A 21,813-nucleotide genomic window follows, 5' to 3' on the forward strand; every position below is an offset into this window, starting at 1 on the left:
AATCAAAATAAGATTTTTTTTAAAAAGCAGGCAGGGAAACGTTACATGTTATTGTTTGTCTTGTTTTTTAAATGAAAGAGAATTCATGCCTCGACATGCAGGGACGGGTCTGTGAACAGATTAGTCACACTGGCCTCTTTAGGCTGATATGACACTGTGAACCCCTGGTGCTTTTCATTATAGCTCTGGAAGATAAACACGGAGAGAATGACAATGTGGCTAGAGTCACGTTTCATGCATTTCCTGGAGTAATGAAGCAGTTTATTGATCGTGTAGTTTTTATCCATCTTTGGCATGTTTCTGGTAAGTAAAAGTCTTAACACATATGCTGAGCAAAGGGTATATTAATAGAAGAACAAGACTGTCTTCCCAGGTGTGGTTGCTCTTACATTTTCCTACTTCTTTTGGATGATCTTCCAAGCCCAAAAGGGACTGTCTTACATTAAGCCAGCTCACTCAGGCACATCCACACTCCAATTCCCTGGCCACAAAAATTCTCTCCAGCTTTAGCCTCTGCATTTTTTCCCCCTGCCCTTTTTGGCCTCTTGAATGATAACCTTGAATGGTATTGTCTCGGGGCATGAAAGAGGGTAAAGAAATTCCTTGGGTCTTGACAGAGAGCAAGAAAGCTTGACAAAAGGCATCAGCACTGCCTGAATCAGAGAATGTGGGGGGATATGAAAAGGGGGCAGTTTTTCATTCAGGTAAAAAAGCATTGACAGAGAAAAAAAGATGGGGAACAATGGCTTAGCCGTGATGGAATAAAACACTTCTCTGTATGCTTTTTAGGCAGGCAATAATTTGATTTGAAAAAAGTGCTCAACTGTGATGATGAAATCTGAGGCAAGCAGAGGCAGAAGAAAGATCACTATATTAGAGCAGATTTTCTGGATTGTACACTGATATGTGAGGCTGATTGTATTTGGTTAAATCTATTTAACCCAACTCTTTCAAGTTCATAGAAGAGCCTTTCAGACAAGCTATTAGCCCTGACATAGTCATTCCGATAATGACCACACGGAGATCAATTGAAACTCGATCATGAATAAGTTGCCTGGCCTCATATAGCCTCATATATTCTGCACTGCACTCACTATCCAGCCCTTTCCTCCTCTTCTTCGCCTCATCCACCCCTGAAGCTTATAAAGCATCAGCTGGCTGCCAAAGCAACTGAAACAAAACTTCAAAAATGGGGGGGGGGGGCACGCTCTACAAACAGTGGTTGCTGGCGAAATGCAGTAAGGCAAACAAACATATCTCCCAGATAGAGACACACTTGAACCTCTCCTGATCTCCCGGAAAGCTAAGGGGGATCTTTAAATTTGACCTGAGGTCATGATTGATGCTACTAAAGAAAGCTAGCTCTTTGGATCCTTAATCACCTCTGTGGAAAGCACACACGGGGTCTGTGGATGATGGTGCTGGCAGATTTCTAAAGATTATGAGTTCCTGCCTTGCCTCTGCAACAGCATTCTGGTGAATTCCACTAACTACCCTATCATGACAGCTTAGAGGAGTGCTGAAATAGTAAAAAAAAAACCAAAAAAAAAACAAGCTCACTAAGTAACAAATTTGGCTTTTCAGTACAGTTCATTTGACTTCAGTTGCACTGGAGCAGTAGATAAAACTGAATCTTAAAAAAGCATGCATGCAGATCAGTGCAAAACTTTTCAATGGGCTCAAGCAACGACTAGTGGACTTAGTAGTTCAGCCGGGCACAGTTGCCATGACAATTTGATATCATTATGTTCAAAGTGTGGCTGTTAGGGAAAGGCATTTCATGTCATTGTCATTCACATAGATTACTGATTGGCAGCGCTAACTCGAAATTTCAAGTGACTTTTCTCAAAATTTTGAGTTAATAAGTCGAAATTTCAAGTTATGGGTACTTTTTTCTTTTTAGTGGCGGAAACGGGCTTCCATAGTTATGCTTATAATCACACCTCCGACTTTGACCTATGGGTGGCACTCAAGAGAGCGTTAAATGTTAAAAGAAGAAAGAAGACACCAATGCAGGAATACTAGGGCTTATCCAACAGCTCTGCTGCTTGGACCCCTATTACAGTAATACCAGCTGAACACAGTATAAAAATCAAGTGGACTAGTTTGAGAAAGTATCTATAGAGACAGTAAAGAAACACAAAGACCATCAACATATATTCTACATAATGTGGTAGAATATTCATCAATAGAGATAAATGCTGTACAACCATCAGGCATAGCATATATGGACCATTATAGTTTAATCATAACATTACACTAAAAACCCTCGCAGTGGTTACAATGTTCATAAGGAGTGCATGCCATTGTGCCATTGAGAGCATCCTCACTGGATGCATCACCACCTGGTATGGCAACAGCACCGCCTACAACTGCAAAGCTCTCCAGCGAGTAGTGCGGTGCTCTGAACGGATAATTGGAGGTGAGCTTCCCTCCCTCCAAGACATCTACAGGAAGCGGTGCCTGAGGAAAGCGGGGAGGATCATCAAGGACTCCAGTCACCCCAGCCATAAACTGTTCAGACTGCTTCCATCAGGAAGGAGGTTCTGCAGCATCCGGTCCCGTACCAGCAGACTGAGAGACAGCTTTTTCCATCAGGCCATCAGACTGCTGAACACGTCATAGACACCTCAGCTTCACTACTGGAACTTCAACATTATGCACTCCACACTGTATATAAATGCCACTTGTTTTGCACATATTCAACTCTGTATATTTTATATATTTTTTTATTATTATTATTATTATTATTATTTTATTTTTTTACTATTTAATTTGTAAAAATGTGTATACACACACACACACACACACACACACACACGTAGGAAAATATTTAGTATACACATCCAGAAATGCATACACTATTATATATTGTACATATATTTATTAGTTTCAGGTTGGCCATTCTTGTATTTTGCTCGTTTGTGTTGTTGTGTTTGCACATCTCTGTTGCTTGTGGGGCTCGCACACAAGAATTTCACTCGCATGTGCTGTGCCAGTGTGCCTGCACATGTGATGTGACAATAAAAAGTGATTTGATTTGATTTGCACAAAAGCTCTCTCTGACATAACCTCCTGTCACCATCACCCCATCTGTGAAGAGAAATCTGCTCCACATGCTGAAAGCTACAGGAGGAAATCAGAGAGGTTATTAAAGTGACAGGCTACAGAATAGTTCGTATCTGTAATGGAACTTTTATGTTCACTAATTCTTTGCTTTAGAGGCAGATTTGATCGCACAGACATTTCAGCGGGTCAGTTTATTTTGGGGGGGTATTAGGTGTGATAACTCCTCTGCCTGCCTCTGTGTGTCGATGCAAGCTGTTGTTGTATATTTCTCATATTTGTCATCCTTTCTGTCAGTCTCAGAGTGTCATCTAGCTGCAGCAAAGGCTCTGTGACAGACTTGTGGTTTATTCCACTAACTATTCTCATGACAGCTTATAGCGGAGTCCTGCAACGATTTCATCATGAGACCATCTGCTGTTCATGTTGTCTGAAAGAGACGATTTCCTTTCTGTGCTTTGGGAAAAGCTCTGAAATACCTCAAAGACCTCAATGAAACGAAACGACTCGTAATTCAAGACTTTTAAATTCTTTCAGAGAATCTGTTTTGCAGCAAAGAGAATGTGAAGTTCCATGCAGTAAAATGCTGTTTATGGTTAATTAGCTTTAGTGCTTGTGACCGTCGTGTGTCTGTAACTTGAGTAGGTTTCACACCAGGACTCAGGACATTCGATTTAGGTCACAAAATGTGAGAACATCTTGAAACATTCAAGAACAGTCGCAATAAAGGAAATCTTCAATCTCACTTGGAAAGGCACAAAAGGTCGAGAAGCATATCTATAGCTGACAACCACACGCTAACTGACACAAATCCCCAACTGTGTGTTTGTGCAGATCGGGGTGTAGCAGTGTTAGCTTAGGACGGGATAATAAGAAGGATGAGAAGTATCTGACTATAACAGCGTGCATGCAGAAGGAGAGCCTGAGGTAGCTGCCTCTCACAACAGCACACTTCTTTCTAACAGCTTGGCTCATGAACATTATGTGAAAGAATGTTTTTGAGTTTTTTTCTTTCTCAGTAATCTTTTTCCTACATCCCAGTCAACAGCCCCCCTACCTCTGGTTTTCAATAACCAGTGTGGAGTGTGGAGGATGGGATTTGATGGAATTAGCCATCGTGAGGAAAAAAAATAAAGAAATCAAATAAATAAAAGCCAAAAGAGAAACGTGGGACCTCATATTTACACCTTAGCAGTGTGCCCATATTTTTTGTTCATCTGCTCCCACGGTAACTGTCTTAATAGTGTTACGGTAACATGTGAGCGCTCACATTGATTTCACCCACTGCAGCGTTGCAGACTCTGGGAGTTTACTTCCAAAAAACAACAGCCAACAGTGACATTTCACATGGAAACCTTTGATTTTAGGCGCTTACACAATGAACCTCAGCTCCAGTCTTTGTTGTGGCAATAATTCCCCTCCCGCCCGTAGTCTTGGAGCAATTTCCAGCATTCACTGTCATCATCATAATCTGACCTGATGTGGAAACTATGCAATGAAGTCTTTCTTTTCCCATTCTACTCTGTTTGGTGCCTGCTGCAGAACTGAGCAACTTTATGGTTTTGATCGTTTTAGCAAACGTGTTAACCAAAGTATGATTGAGAATTGCCATCAAGTTTGATTTTTCAAATGGAAATATTATACCTCACTGGATAGAATAATAACATCTCTGGGAAATAAAGTCGTTTTATTTTTTTTTGCTCTTTTTTTCTTTTTTTTACCTCCTCTCATTTTGCTGCAAGGAAATTCAGTTTGATTACATGCTGCTCTATCTCTGCATTACACAACACTTGAAAGAGAATTTTAAATTATGTTAAATATTAATCATGAATACATTATCATGCTGGCATGCTTTACAGTCTTTGCTATTACAAATTTGAATCAAAACATACCGAGTAACATTATGTAACCGAGAAAATTTAATGGCTGCGTGAATGCACCCTTCCTCCTAAATACATTTTTGCACCTTTTAAAATAGTGGGTTTTTAGACTCATCAGGTATCCATAGTGGTTGCTTGAATAGGGATTTACATCAAATGCTCCTGTTTCGCTTTTGCTGCAGTGCACGGGCTAAAGGTAGTATTTTTAGGTCTGAAGGAGGAGTTCGTCTGAAGTTTTCTTAAGGGTTTGAGGGAGAAACAGCTCAGTTGTTATGTATTAAAATCCCTGGATCCCCTCTGATCCTGAGCTGTAATGACACAGACATGGTCAGAGCCTTTTGCTATCCCCTCATTCTCATCAACATGCCAGAGTTTCACCCAATTGATTTGAGACAGCCCGTTTTCGTTTGTCCTTTTGGCTGTGACCAGGGACAACACAGATGTCTCTTTCACTCTACCTACTCCTCCTCAGATGTTAGCCAGTTTGTCTAGCCCATCCTCATTAACATGTGGACTAATTCCTGCTTGTTATCTGGCCTAGATGTAATAAGGCAGACCTGGATGGCAGGGGTAATCAGGTTGGAAGGCAGCGCTTTCTTCCCGTCTCTCCCTCTGCTGCCATCATCACATCCCATAACTGATAGCAGAGCAGACACATCTGAGGGGATTAAGCTAATGTGATGGCAGAGCCACCTACCAGGGGCCCCCACAGGGTAATTTTAAGAGACAGGCCTTGACATCCAGGGAATAACTTGTCAAGACCTGGCTGCAGGCAAATATTGAGGATATTAATCCTTAATGTAATTGCCTTGACTAGATTTTGCTCTTGTCTCTGTGCGCAGCTTTAGGCATAATCATAAGTCTCTTTAATCACTGACATAAAGAAGTCCCTCAAGGATTTTCCAGAGTTTTACAGTAATTATTGTGTACCAAAAATGCTTGTTTTTTTCACTGTTGCCTCAGTGAGAAATTGCCAAGTTATTTGCATATGTTCTCATTCATTTGTTTCAGTTTTATGAGCTACATGGCTGTGGTGCTTTGTTTTGTTGCTGTATAAATGTGATAGAGTAGTAAAATCACAGCCCGTGTCATGTACCAAAGTATTGCGAGGCTTAGTTCAGAGGTAGAACTGATGGACGCGGTGAGTGCTGCCTCTCTGGTGATATGTGCTAAAACATAATAGGAAGAACAAGAATGAGAAGCTGCGGATAAGGAGAAGGAAGAACCACAGAGGTGAGGTCACACGTATGCCTGTAGAGCAACAGCTCATTGTCTCTTTTTGATCATTTTAATTAAATCATTGACCAAATAATGAGGAAGAATCCGCACAAAACCTGAGGTTAAAATTAATTAAACCTTGCTTGATATCTGGATGGAACAAATAAGAAAACACATGGCGCTTTGCATTTTTATTCACAGCGCTTAAAAGATTCTTAAATTATAAAAAAAAACCCGGAGAGGCGAGGTTTCCTAAAAACAATGCTGGCCTTCGTCAAGGAGCTGAGCGAGCACCTTGATGATGAGTTTGTCCTTGCTGCAGGTTTTATCTCGTAAACGGTGTCTTTGCAGCCTGCTGCTACGTTTTGTGATATTTTTGAACCCCCGGTGATCGGTCTTTAGTGCTATTCCCTCGTCACATGACCCGACTGTCCTGCTCTTCATCTCGTTCTCAGGTCTGCTCATAGGATCGGGCTGCGCACTCTATCCACTGGGATGGGACAGCGAGGAAGTACAGCAAACCTGCAACAACAGCTCAAGCCAGTTTCAACTAGGTAAGATGTCTGCAAGGGAGATCCATCACACACAGAGGCTTTAATTACACACAGATGGTTCATAAATTTGTGCCGTGCTCGCTGGATCTTTTATTCCCAAAAACAGACGAATCGCAGAAAACGTGAAACAGACGACCGATGTTTGTCTTTATGTGTTGACATGCTGCCTTTTGTCTCTCTCTGGTAGTCAAAAAAGATGTGATTTCTTGTTGTTTTGATTAATGCATTTGGAAAAAATTAACAGCAGAAGATCCAGTAGCTGTCCATTTCCAAAATGTTTTATAGCTTTAAATGTGTGCCGAGAATAAGCAATACTTTGATTTGTGCTCTGCATGCAGCTGGTATTATCAGGACTATCTCACAGACAGTAATATGCTACTTTATCAGACACTAGGGAGGTGGAAAAGCTTTTCATACTGCGGCTGCTCCTTTATTTGATACTAATCAAAGAGTGTTTGGTTTTTCACTGGATGTAAAATATTTTATTGGGAACTTGGATTAATATTATTAACACTCAACACAAGAATACATGGAGATTTTTTTTAATGTCACTGGATTAAAATTAAAAGGCTCATCCTCTCTGAGGATCCCTGGAAGCATCCCAGCCCATTTTGATATTCGTCACCCACATGCTTGGATCTTGACTTGATCTGAATGCTTAGTGGGGTTCACTAAAAACACTGAGTGTGGACCATGAATACTCAAAATCAACCTCGAGAAAATTCAGCTCTTATATTTTTGTCCAGAATCAAAGCGTGCCGTAGGGAAAAGAGCACCAGAGAACCACTAGTCTAGGGATGGGAAACCTATAAAAACAGATTTTTGAATTAAAAGAATCTGTATGGAGCTGCACAAAACATTTGACCTGCATAATAAAGGGGACACAGATTATCATTATCACTATAGATATTGGTAATTAAAGCCTACTCCCATGTGAATATTCTTCAGTTTATGAGATTTTTTCTATCCTCTTCACTACAATCATTCTACTTTTTACATTTCATTACAAGTTTAAAGGAAAGAAGAAAAATGTGTATCTTTACTAAATCTTATTACCAATAAAACAAAACAAATAGTGGAGGGAAGAAATACTTATTAGCATTTATAGGCCTGCTAGCTTTAAAGCTTCTACCTGGGTTCACACAAATTAAAAGTGAACAAGTTTGACTATAAATGAAAAAAGTCAGTGGAAAACAGATCCGTTTAAATTTCATTTTGATTAACGTGCAGTTTGGTTTGCTTTCAGATGTCTTTCTTCCTTCAGCGACATACAGTAATCAATCTTCAAGATAGACTTTTTGGGGGAAATTTCTGCTAATGCTAATTTCTTAGTCGTGAAAGCAAACAAATCTGCCCATGCACTACTTTTTCTTTGCTTTTTTAGGTGGGATTTAAAATAACTAAGGGGACTGGATTATCTATGCTGCATGCTACCGTTCAGCATACAGGTCAAAGAAGGTGCCGGGCAACAGACGTATGATGCACATTTCAGTGGATGCAAACATTAAAATGTAATTCAGCACACAGGCTACATGTGGGTTTTTTTTTCTTTTTGCAACTGCAGAATATGAAGAAGCACTCACACAGATTATAAATAAATAATAAAATGTTAAAAAAAAATAACCACTGTTTATTTGCTTATTCATCCTAATCAATTTTCCGACTGGAAATGGGCAAAATAGCCGCAGGTTGTAGTACTTGTATCCCATTTCATGAAGATGTGCTCTGTCGCTGCTGAGATGATACTCTGAACAGATTAATGGAAAACCAAACAGCTTCACTGTCCTCTCCAACTGTTGCCACAAGAAAAAAAAATGCAAATGTTGCTAATATGAAGTTAAGAGTTGCAAGTTAATAAATGCTAAGCAGCCAGATGTATTAGGAACACCATCAGCAAACATTAACTGTGATTTTTAATCCAGTTTTCTGTCACATGAATTATGGATTCACACCGATTCTGCCATTCTAGCAGCATCTACTCTTAAACCACATAATTCAAACAGATTTCTCCCTTTTAAATTTCAAGAACACATCACCACACGCTATCAGAGGTAATTATGTTGAATTCGCAGTTTTCATTTTATTTCCTCTGTGGAGGAACAGGCACATATACGTTTGTGTTAACAAGTGCTTTTGGTTGAAAGTTTTGTTCAGAGCAACTGTCGACTCAAGGTTCGTCTCATTTATGTCAACACTATGATAAGATGGTGACGACGAATGATGCTTTCACCACATCTGAAGCAGTCCTTCATTAATTCATCTCTCATTAATTAGCCACGAAGGCTGTAGTCAGTGCTTGAAAACTCTGAATGCCTCTGCAGGAGGCATTAACTGCGTACGTGTTCATTTCCATACCTGAGTCCAAAGAAGCAAAGCATGAAGGATCCGAGTGATTCCTTTGATGGGATATGTTTTGCAAGTGGAAAATACCCTTGTCGTTAATTTGAATGAATAGATAAGCTACAGTCACATTTAAGAAGAGGGGATGTACTTTTTGTTAATGCCACAGAAAAAGGGAAGTAAGTATTTTCAACACTTTCAAAAGAAACTCAACCACTGTATCCTATTTCATAATGCATATAATTACCTCTGATGATTATGCAAGGTGTGTCTAAAGGAGGCACTTAATGGTTTAGGTTTTATTTGCATTTCAGCATTTTGTTGCATCACTGTAATTTCCAGAGACTCCATTTCTGCGTTTCTCCAAGTCTCTAATTGTTCATCTCCCACATAGCAGACTGTTTGCACATGAATTGGGGCTCTGTTTTGTGCATATTTTCTCAACAGTGCTAGCTGTATTTCACAAGAAGATGGGAACATAGTAGCCTGAGCAGAGATGTTAAGTAGTTGCCACCATTCTCTGTGATTAACATTAACACGTTAATGTTAGATCTAGGGCAAGATCAAAGGCGCGGTGCGGAGTTCTCGTGATATATCTCAAACAAAATGATTGGGCGTTTCAAACTAACGTCTGAATGGTTCGGTGTGTTTTGCATAGCGTAATGCTCAATTATCATTCAAAGCATGGGTGAGCTGTTAGGTCCAATTTTACAGTGTAGTTGATCTGAGTGGAGTAAACATTCGAGTTCCCCTTCATAGCAGAAGTGATGTGAGATTTTTAGGCAGTTTTCCTAAAAAGGGCTATACATACAGAGTAAGCTGTGTCGTTCTCCATTAAAATCAAGCGACTGTCTTACTGGCTAATGACCTATTTGCCCAGATTAATTTGAATCTGTTACAATGTTTTTCTAGAGGGTGAAAAGACCTTTTCTTTTTTCATCCTCTGCAGGTTCCTGTCAGATCGGCTGGGCGTATTACTGCACAGGGGCAGGAGCGGCGGGTGCTATGCTGCTGTGCACCTGGCTGTCCTGTTTCGCAGGGAAGAAGCAAAAGCAGTACCCTTACTGAAGAGAGCATCAGAGAGACAGGGACAGGCGGAGACCTCGGGCGGTACGACAAAAGGGAGAGGACTCTGTGCACTCACACCAGTACAGCACATCAGGCACCAAAGACATCAAGTCATTATGGTGCTCTGCACATCATGGGACACTACTCATCTGACAACTGCAGGGACTGTTTCATAATGCAGCACACACACATGGCTTTGAAAAGTGGTACTTCTCTTAAAAGCTGTTCTTAAATGAAAAATGTATGGACCAATCCTGTTTGTAAGATTGTTACATAACTATTTCTTTAATGAAAAGTGTATTCTCCCTCTCTTTTTTCTTTTGTCTTCCTCTTCTTTGGTCTTTAATGTTTATGTGATAGTGCGCCCTGTGATGAACAGAAGTAATATTGCCTCATTGTTACGTGAAGTGTTTGCGGTCTCCTCTTCATCACTCATTCTTGCCTTAAACACAAACAGAAATGCAATAATCCCTATAATGTAAAGCAATCCGACACTGGCTGCCTGCTTCCTCGATTCAGACCCCAAAAAAAATCAAAGCATAGTTTATTTAACACATTCATAAGATATACATTGTGTATGGTAACGTATTTTATCATTTTATCACGTTTTGTATTCACCCTCAAATTATTCTTTGCCATTATGTTTGTTTTGTAAATAAATGTTTATTGGAAGTCTGGTTTTTCAAGTCTTCTTTGAGTCGACGCCCCGGAGCAAAAACGAACAGTCGTGCATTCCTAAAAAGCTTTTTTCCCATGACTTCTTGATCTTGATAGTGTTCGCTACATGTGGGAGTCATTTTTTTTCTGATCGACAAAGAGGATAAGGATGGGCAGTGCTGTGAATTTAATTTTTCCACCTTATTGATGAAGTAAATTTAGTAACCTCTAGTCAAGGCTTCTCAGCTTAAAAGCTTCAGAGTCTTCCAGACAAAGCCTGAGATGCAATCATACCCTGGGAAATTGAGGCGCTCTGCGTCCGTCGGGCCATCAGTTTAATGTCAGGGGTTATCTCGTAGCTCCTCACCCTGCCTTCACAGTGTGAATAACAATAATGGCAACCTTTTCTTAGCAATTACCGCCGCTGCATGCGTGTCATTAGAGGTGCGAGCTGAACACAGCTTTTCCAGTTACTATTTTTAGCCATTTGTTCTCTGTTTTTCTTTCTTTGATTAACAAACACCACATCCGAGCTCAAGTGCACAAAGTCAGCTCATTTACAATGCAGCTGTTCTCGATGTGTTTTAGCCCTTATTAGCATGCCCATTTTCTCACAATTCTCAACATCACCCAGATAATGGCAACGCCCCCTCCCCCCCATCCCCACTGGAGAAATATCCCTCTCAGTAATTGCTCTGTTTAATATATTAGTATGGCTCCTCTGCATTCTGCTCTCTCCCTCTCTCTGATCTCCTGTGCTGATTGATATCAGCAGTGATTGTTACAGAGAGTCAACCAGATGCCTCATCAGCAGACGCAGACACATTGGGGTCACGTTGGAGCATTCCCTCTTTTATATCTGCACCCGAATCTCAGACTGACAGGGTGTACCATTCAATCTGAGATCTTGTAACAAGTAAGAGGCTGATTGTCTTAAAACATGATAAATGAGTGGTGGCTGAGAAATTCAGTTGCTCGCATCAGCTCCTGAATGAAGACATATTACAACTGACGTAACTGACGTGAATTTAGACTGACTGGTGCTGATGTTCACCTTGAGCTGTACATATTTTTTGTGCTCTAAGAATCACAAACAGATTTATAGACACCTAATTTATGCTGGAAGAGAGCTAAAAATAAGATTAGATAGCAGAAGTTTGTTTTTTATAAGCGAGGGTGATGATTTAAAACCCCAATGGAGTCAACAAACAAATTCAAGTTAGCCAAAGCTTTAAAGACCAAATACAAATGATGAACTATGAAGTCGTGTACTCAAAAAACAATACAATCATTACTAGCAGGATCACATCACCACAACTGTAGTAGTATACACTTACCAGCCCACTTTATTAGGTAAACCTCGTCAATTGTTTGCTATTGCAAAAATCTAATCGGCTAATCACATGGCAACAACTCAGTGCTTTTAGGTATGAATGAGACAACATCTCAAAGTTCAACTGAGCATCAGAAAAAAAGCAATTTAAGGTGATTTTGAATGTGGCATCATTGAATCTGATGCGCTACAGCAACAGAAGACCACACCAGCTGCCACTCCTATCAGCTAAGAAGAGATAACTATGGCTCCAGTTTGCACTGGCTCAACAAAATTGGACAACAGAATATAGAAAAATCATTACTTAGTCTGATGAGTCATCGTTTCTCCTTGGACATATGGAAGTTTGGATTAGCTAAACCATAGAAGCACGGATTCATCCTAACTTGCTTCACTGGTTCAGACTGGCCGTGGTGATGTAACGATTTAGGAGATTTTGTGTCGGCTCCTCAAGATGAACTGAGCATCCTTAAATTCCACTGTCTATAATTATGTGATGCCATCATGTCAATATGGACCAGAATCCCTGAGGAATGTTTCCAGCACCTTTTCAAATCTGTACCAAGGCAGTCTTGAAGGCAAAAAAAGGGGTATTTATTTTTAATATTTTAAAGGTCAGCCTAAGTAAACTTAATATAAACAAAAACAAAGAAAGACTACGTGGACTGGATCCAAAAGAACCCTAAGGCAAACTGTCTATTTCCAAATTGCTTTTCCTTTTACCTTTAAGAGATGAAAAACAACATCAGGAGAAATCAACAAAGGCAACGTAGTGAATGTTGCTTAAATTAGAGGCAGTTAAAACTGCAGCATTTTAGGAGGATTACAACGCCCCTGAGAGCTTAACACACTGAAACTTAAGAAGAGTACATTTCTGTATTGTCGTAACAGCAAAGATGTTTTCCTAATGTTTTGAGCTCCCAGTGCCATGGTAATTATTTAAGAAAGAGAGTCCTAAATAACCTTGAGAGAGTTGAACTTAATCTGCCAGATAGATACATCAACATCAATTAGTTCTTTCTAATTATTAATTTTTTTCCATCAGCACTTTTGGGCAAGATAATTGCTGCCCTTAAGAGCAACCATGTTTAAAAAAAGGTTTTGTGCTTCTATAACACCAATCTCCATAAAGATATTGCATAATGGATAATGCTGCAGGATATCTGGAGAGCCTGTATAGAAAGATAGCAGAGTGTCACCCTCACTTTCCCCCCCAGAGCAGTTATTTTGTAGTGGAATATTTAAATGTACTGGCAGCGGCATAAATAAAAACTACACAACCAACTTCAATACTAACGTGCATCCCACACAACATCAAACACAGCTACACAGGTGGATCACATTAACTAGAATGTAAACTAACTTTGAAGTTACTCCATCTTATTAATTTCAAATAAAATCCCACCCACATTTTTCCGTTCTTTGTTTCCTACTGTGATTCACAAGTCCCTGCTCTACTTAAAGGAAGTGCCAATTAGCTGTGTATGTCTTCTTTTAGAGATCTGGCAATTACCATGTTAATATGGGCAGGGAAGTAAAGGAAATTCATGAAAACATAGACCAGACAAACCACATCAGCAAAGAGGATCAGAGGCTGTTACTCAAAGCTCACAGACAGGGATAGAGGGATTACAGCCCAGGGTTCGCTGGTTCACCCTCAGGGATATATGGAGGCTCTGGTTAGCGGGGTTTCAAAATTAGCAGTTTGTTTGAACTTAGTAAAAAGGTAAAGCCCATACAGAGAGAGTATATTTGATCAAGGAAAAATGTCTGCTCTATATTATTAGCACCTCTGTTTACCTTCCAGAGACCACACGCACACACCCATGTGTGTTTTCCAACATGGTTTACCTTTTAAATGAATAAATACCTCTTGGACTTTATTGGCCTTTTGGAGAAGGAGTTCTGGGTTTTTTTCTGTGGATGTACCATTCGGTTTGACAGGTGATCCAGCTGCGCAGCACATCATAGCTTGACAACATCACTTAAGATTGACGCTGTGTAACCAAAGCTTTCCCGTTTGGCAGCTTTGGGTCCTTCATCCCTACATCTCTTCCTTACATCATTCTGTCAAATCCCTGCTAAGAATAGCAAACACATAAGCATGTGACACAGGTGAAGAAAATGAGGCATCTGGCATAATTAGAATATATCTAATATAATATCTAATATAATATCTAGGCGAACATTCACAGTATGTCAATGAACTATAGCAAAAAAACAAAACAAAAATCGTCATCACATCCTTCTTGACCCTCTACAATTTGCACAGAACCCCAGTAGCTGTACAAATGAAGCCTTACCCAACTCACTCCCCTCTACTCCACTCCACCCCACCCCACCCACTTGGCCACCAGGTGAGAGGCTTATATTAAGCTTGCTAGTTATTGATTATGGCTCAGCATTTAACACAATAGTCCCTTTGGGGTCACTCACTAAACTGAGTTACCTTGGCCTGTACTCCTCCGACTCAGGAACTTGTGGTAGCTGAAGTATCATCACCTGGATGGGAAGCTTTACCCAACAGGACCGCTTGGCCCTCAGGAAGGCGGGTTACTCAGCTGATAAAACAATCAAGGCCACTCCCCTCAAGTCTGAAAGGCATCAACAATGTAGAACAAGAGCCAAGAGGATTGCTGGGAACCCCAACTCCCAACAACAGATTGTATTCTCTGTTGTTATCAGGGAGACGCTATGGTCTACTGGTGACCAAGACAGAGGAACAGGAGGAGCATCTAGCTCAGACCATTAGACTGTTAAATGAGACAGAGACTTAAGCTCCTCCCCCACTACACCAATATTCAGTCATTGACGTCTCTTATGATTGCACTGTTGTTTATTTTGGTTTATTGTTTATGTTGGTTGTTTCTTTCTTTTTTTCCTCATGCACAGTCAGTTAGGTACATACGTGACTATACTGTGTGCGACAAAGAAAGCTTAACCTTAAACTTGTACTGCATTTGGTAGCATTTTGCAGTATGTAAGTGAGTGAGTACACTCTTTGGTCAGTCTGACCCACAGTCCTCTGTGCTACAGCTGCAAGGTCATGTTATGACAAATTGGTATGTCTTAGAGAATACATATTACACACTTTGTAAGGCCAGCGGTACTGAGAACAAAAAGAAGATGTAGTTGCAGAAGTATGAGATTTAGACTTGGGGGTGATAGATGATTGTGAGCTAGTGCAAACAATATTTTTCTGTTGCCTTTCCTATTGTAACATTCCGAATTGATTCCACGTGCAAAGTTTTACTCTCTGAGAGAGATATCTTGTCTTTTTAAGACCTCTAATGAGCCGGAACTACTTAAATCACCTAAATGGGCTTAACATGGGTGTGCATAGAGTTAATTAAAATGTGATTATAAAGTATCAGACAGATAAGGATGATCTATATGCAGAATAGTGGTGATACAGTTTTTATATATCAGCTTTACTATTTAGGGCAGCACAGTGGGGTGGTAGTTAGCACTGTCGCATCACAGCAAGAAGGTCCTGGGTTCAAATCCACCATCTGGCCGGGGCCTTTCTGTGTGTGTGAAGTCTGCATGTTCTGTCTGGGTACTCCAGCTCCCTTCCACAGTCCAAAGACATGCAGTTAGGAGGGCTAGGCTAATTGGTGATTGTAAACACCCAAATCTCAGATGGCTTCCACATTGCCTCACTTCTCCTCTTCATAACTTCATTTCACAAGTTCATCCAAATTATTTCCTAGTAAGAGGAGACCGGCTCTGAGGGATGGGAGTAAAAGAGCATTAGTGAAAAAGCATTGGTATCCTCAGACAGATGTCTTCCTTGTGTGCACTTGCCATTGCCTTTTAAGACACTTCAGTCAAAACTCAAACTAGGAAACTAGCAGCAGCCTATTTCCAAACTTGGGTGAAACCTGGGTACAATAACTTTATAGATAATTCCTAAATACCAAAAGTTACTGCCTCACAAATTTTCCAGAGATCTGAAACCATATCTCTAGGCACTGTCTCAAAGGAAAAAGAAAAAATAAAACACAGAGAGCTTCCCAAAGCTTGCAGAAATGGCACAGTTTTCATTAAAGGCTGAACAGAGTTCTGTTGCACTAGAAAATCAAAAAGGAAAAATCCATCATTAATGTCTTCTTGTTACTCAAAAAACACAACTCCTTACAAACACAGCATCCAAAAAAGTGCAAATATTTTCAGGGCCATATAGAGAACCTATACTGCAATACGAGATATATGCAGAGAAGATGTATGAGGAGCGTTCTCTGAGCTCCTATCTAAATTGTCACAACACCGAGGTATTGTTTGGCGTAATCAACTCTGCTATCAACCCTCTGCAGCACAGAAGGCCTCCCAGGAGAAACATGCTGATTCTTCTGTCTGTCTCCAAAAGCTCACGAGTACAGGATTCCAAATGTACTACCATTTTAATTCTATTTTGAATCGCAGCAAACCTATTTTATATGATACATAAATGAAGCACTTCATCCTGAAAAGTTGTTGCAACTGATTTACTTCAGGTGGTCTTGGATATTGTTAAGGCTGAACAGAGAACCAAAATGAAGAATACAGGAAGAAGAAGTAGGGTGTAGCAATAAAGAGCAAGCTATTCACATGTTAAGTTAATACTGAGTCCAGGGGCCAGGAAGAAAGGTTGAAGTTGGCAGCTTATGGATTTACCAATGCAGGACAAGGGAGGGGAAATGGAGCCCAGCGGTGTCAAGCCCAGCCAGAGAAAGACAAGAGAGGGGCAGTCAGAAGAGGGAAATACGTACAAGGAAAGTACAATGAGAGGGCATCAGTAGCTGGACTCAGGCTGGTGAAGATGGATTGTCTACAGTCTGGTAAAGTAGGGAAGTCAGAGACCCGTACGTAAGGCTGGAAAGATTACAGATGATTTGCAGCTGGTTAGCACTTCTCACACACCTGATTCCACTTAGTAGAGACAGCGAGAGTCAAAAATCAACAAGCTTTAGAGCTGGATATTTGTCTCCAGATCAAGTGAAAAATAATACACTTTCCCAGTGAAAAATACCAGACCAGAGGAATGGAAAAGAAAACAGCTATTGTTAGCAGCAAAATTTTCCTCCGGGAACTGCTCCCTGATGCTGGTACTCTGAGTTTATGAGGTAACTTCCTCTGGCATTCTGGTGGTTGTGTGGTAAATGTTCCAAAATACTGCAAAAGTCTATAAGCACTAGAATAGTACCTCTGCAAAACATCACATGACTGCACATGGTGTACCAGCAGCACAAAATCCCATGACGTCTATGATATATTTCTCATGCTATTTCGGAGGTTTTTATTTGTAGGTGTGTCAATTCTTACTGCTTCGGGATGACAAAAATCAGCCCTTGTTTCGTTCTCCAGCTAACCTGGAAAATCAGTCATGGTTTCTTTTCATCTCGATGTCTTCGATATCTTGGCGTCTATCTCTTTACACACTCAGAAACGTGTTCCCTTTTTTGGATGCTGTTTTGTTGAACGTCTGCTCTGATTACGAACATTATCCCGCTACTATATACATTTTATGAACTTTCTTTCATTTTGCAGAAGTGGCCCGTGCTATATTTGGTTCATTATCTCTGGGGGGAAAAATGCATTTATCTTTCATTCTTGAGCTCACATAGGTCTAGGCATTCCACTGAAGCTGTTTAGGTGATTTAGTTGTCTGATAATGATATTGTTATGTCTTTCCCCACTTCCTGTATGTCTTAAATGTGCTGTTAAGTTTCTTTGAACTGCCACAGAAGCTCTCAACCACTAATGTCACCCAGGATGATGTGAACATTAGAGTGCGCATTAAGGAAAGTACCACACCACATATACTCACCTCTGTAATGAAGTACAATTTTTAGATTACATAGCTTTAGTTTGGTCATTTTATACTATTTTGTAGATATTTTTCCCTTTCCTGCTTCATAGGCGTATCTTTTTTCCTTCAGTGCCCAAAGAGATACTGCTTCTTTAAATCTCCTAGCCATTCACCTTTAAATATGATACACAGTGTTTCACAAAACATCCACAGATTTCTCTTTTGATTCTTTGGATGGCAGCAACATCTAAGCAGTTACTACTGAAAATGTTGCATTGGTATTAACCACCTAGGAAATCGGTATTTTAATTAATAGTTTCTTATAATGGATCTATTCTTTAATTTTGTGGGATTTTGAATATGGGGCTTTAGTAAGTGAATGAATATATTCTCTTTAGACTGTTTAGCCTGTCCTTTTTTACTCAGTAGGATTCAAATCCAAAAATATGTGAAGGATAATTATCTTTGAGGACAGTGTAACAAGAAAGAGGGGCAAGGTGAAAAATATCCCAGATAATTATCTGAAGGACAGCACTGTGGCCTGAGGGAAAGGACGGTGATAAAGTGTTGCTTTATGTCTCTCAAATGGACTTTATAATTCAGGTGAACTTTAGATCTGCCCTTCATCACCCACACGGTGCATTGAATCATAGTCTTGCTTCTTTGATGGCTGATCATTGGATTGAATTCATTCAATCCAATTCTGTTTGAACAGCTGAGTAGCTTACAGCTGTGGGTAATGAAACAATGGTTTGAAGATATTGTACTCATCATCTTTAATATTTCCTCCATGAAGTAGCTTATATCAATGAATTTTTTTTAAAAAAAATGCTTGCTCCTTATAATTTGCTGTTTTTATTAAACAAAGCTGCTCAGAGCATTCAATTTGAAGATTTATTACTGTCCTAACTTTCTCATACTAATGCCACCTGGGCAATGCACTGTTGTTACAATATATTGCAGCGGTATTTCATGCCCTGCTTTTTTTCTTTTTAAATTTAAACACTGCATATTACATCTTATGCAGGTTTATGGTTCCCTGATGGACTTAAACATTCACCTTCACTGACAATGGATTTCAAATTGTTCCCACGACCGAACATTTGATGGCTTTCAATATACTATAAGCTTCTCCTAGAAATTAAATTGGCAAGACATCAAGGTTTTTTTTTTTTGTTACAAAAGGTGTATTCCACTTATAATGTCAAACATAAAAAATTAAATGAAGCTTAAATTTCATGACATAATTTCTCTTAAAATATATTACAGTGAAAGAAGGTCATCAATACAGGTTTTCTTTGTCATTTTTGTTCCTTGGCCTGTGTTTTTGTATTCTCTTTCAAGAACATGAAATGTAAATGTATTGCACTGTAGACTGTATTTCACTTTGATGTCCTCCATGATCCTGTCCATATATCATACAGCGCCTAAATCCTGAATTGAGAAACCTGTAAGCTAATTTTTAATTTTTATTGCCCCACAGCTGCTTCATGCCAGCCGTCCATCAATTATGAAGCAGCACAAATTAGATGAGTCACAGCATCTGATACGGTCTGATACCACAAACGCCTACAGCAAGGCCCTTCATATAGAATCAGCAAATACCTCGCAAATCAAACGTTTAATGTGATGTAAAATAGCTCTGTCAGAGAAAAACAAACTTTTACAGTTTGGTCCTCTGGTGGCCAACAAACTTTGTATTTAAAGCATGTTTTTAGTTTTATTGGAGAAACACTATTCTGTGGAAGTAGATGAAATCACCAGCAAGAGGCTGAACTTCATCGGTTTTCTGATTTACCTTTAAATTCTGTAATGCAAAGTTAACAGCTTGTCATAAAGAGATAGCTCTTCCATGCTGCATATAGTCCCCCAACCATTTATCAGTATAGGCTCTACTGAGAGTTTGTCAGGGCTTCTTTCCAGACTAAATGAGACATCATTATATGTGCCAAAATAAGGGAAAATGTCCATCACATTTCCCCAAACAGCTTGTGCAGCATAATCCAGAAGCTGTAAACAAACTGTCGGACCATAATTCGTAACTGTCTTTATTTTCCTCCTGAGGAGGATCAGCTATTTGCTAATAGGTGCAACCAGAGCGATACCAAAGAGGGGGAAGCATATCAGAAGGTAATGAAACAAATAATTTGTGGTTCTATGGTAAACGCAGAAGATGCTGTTTGGGGGATTCTGCTGATCATTAAAGCACAGCAGAGGTGTGTGCTCAACTTCCAACTCCTGAGCTACAAATGACACTTTCTTTCCTTGCACAATTTACACATTTACACACCAGTTCATTCATTGCCATCTGGAAGTTAATTAGCAGACTCTCACATGGATGCTTAAGCTGGTGTGATGCTCTGTAGACTGATTTCAAAACGCTGTACTGGCAGGATCTTATATTTAGACTTTTATAGCTTATGTACATGAGTGTAAACAAGTAAAAATGATGGATTGCATTGTTTTTTATAAAGAATCTGACATCCGGTGGAATATCTCACAACTAACAAGGTTAATTAGAAACATGGCTGGGTGTAAAAATCATACAGACGTCAAGTCTTTTAGAAGTAAAGCTAGGAGGGGGGTGCTTCACCAGCCTGTGAATTCAGCGTAAGGAACAATGCAACAATGTGACTGTAATATTATCAAGTAGAAATGGGAAAATGGCAAATAATTCCTTATCTGTGGCACATAATATCATTAAAGGATTAAGAGAATCTGAAAAAAAAAATCTCTGCAGGCGAATGCCAAAAACGCTCAAATAAATAAATAAATAATAATAAAAATCTTCACAGCTTCATATCCTGAGGCAGCACTACACTGAAGACTGACAGCTGCGCAGTGGAAGCTATCCAATATCTACTGTCAATATTAATTGTATTTGGAATTACTGCCTCAAAGCAAAGAAGGTCCTGGGTTTGAATCCATCTTGCTGGGGTCTTTCTGTCTGGACTTTGCATGTTTTCCTCTCGTCTGTGATTCTGGCTTCCTTCTACAGCTCAAACACACGCAAAGTGGAGAGGTCCCATTCAGCTTGCTACCACCTGGTACTGGGATGCAGTGACATAATGATAAATCACTATTGCCAAACGATTCCACCATTTTCAGCAACAGGTTTGCTTATTTCAGCAAGGCAATGCCAAATTACATTCTCCACATATAACAGCAGCATGTCTCTGTGGTGAAAGACTTCAAGTCTCAGCTGGCCTGCCTGCAGTCCAGACCCGTCACCCACTGTGATCATTTGATGCATAATGAAACAAAAAGATATGACACAAGCATGCCCTTGAACTGTTGAGAAACTGAAATAGGAAGAATAGGAAAAGATTTCACTTTCAAAACTAGAACACAACTGGCCACCGCAGCTCAGAGCCTTACTGCATGTTGTCAAAAGGAGGGATGATGTAACATAGTAGTAAACAGGCCCCTGTCCTCCACAAATACCTACCTACCTTCAAATAAGCGTTTTCGTTAAAAAAAAAAAAAAAAAAAAAAAAGAGGGGGGGGGGGGGGGCAAAGTCATGATTATTAACATTTAATGTGTTTTTGTAGTCATTTTTGTTGGTTGGTTGCCAGTTTTTTTGTATTGCATTTGCTAAGAAATGAAAAACAGGATCATTTATGGTGGACTTCCTTGCTTGAGGGGTTAAACTCAAAAACTTCAGTTACCTGATCAGAACTATTATATCAAACCAGTCGTTTCATTATGATGAATAGTGACAGTCCGTTTCATTTCCATTAATTCATTGTGGACCTCTTCTTCCATGTCATTACCCTGCACGCACACACATGTGTTTTACTTCAGCTTAATATGCTTGTGATTCACAAGTAAAGCTGTCTGCCTCACTATCAGTACCTAACTGGGTCCCAGCACTTTATTTGATTAATTAATTAATTAATATTTCC

The 21,813-nt window shown here is 39.7% G+C and overlaps 1 protein-coding gene across 1 annotated transcript in view; it reads left to right on the top strand.

The window, feature by feature from the left end:
* The window catches only part of LOC147314995 (LHFPL tetraspan subfamily member 6 protein), a 48,318-nt gene extending 37,526 nt beyond the window's left edge, over positions 1–10,792 (top strand). Inside the window, exons 3-4 of the mRNA XM_086262135.1 lie at positions 6,620–6,718; positions 10,008–10,792. Of these exons, the coding sequence (XP_086118261.1) occupies positions 6,620–6,718; positions 10,008–10,126 (218 nt within the window). The 3' untranslated portion in view covers positions 10,127–10,792. The remainder of the gene's footprint in view (positions 1–6,619; positions 6,719–10,007) is intronic.
* The last annotated feature ends 11,021 nt before the right edge of the window (positions 10,793–21,813 follow it).

The sequence above is a fragment of the Aulonocara sp. 'chitande type north' Nkhata Bay genome, linkage group LG14, assembly GCF_057382095.1.
Source record: "Aulonocara sp. 'chitande type north' Nkhata Bay isolate Kocher_YH1m ecotype deep benthic linkage group LG14, A_spYH_male_GT1.1, whole genome shotgun sequence".
NCBI lineage: Eukaryota > Metazoa > Chordata > Actinopteri > Cichliformes > Cichlidae > Aulonocara > Aulonocara sp. 'chitande type north' Nkhata Bay.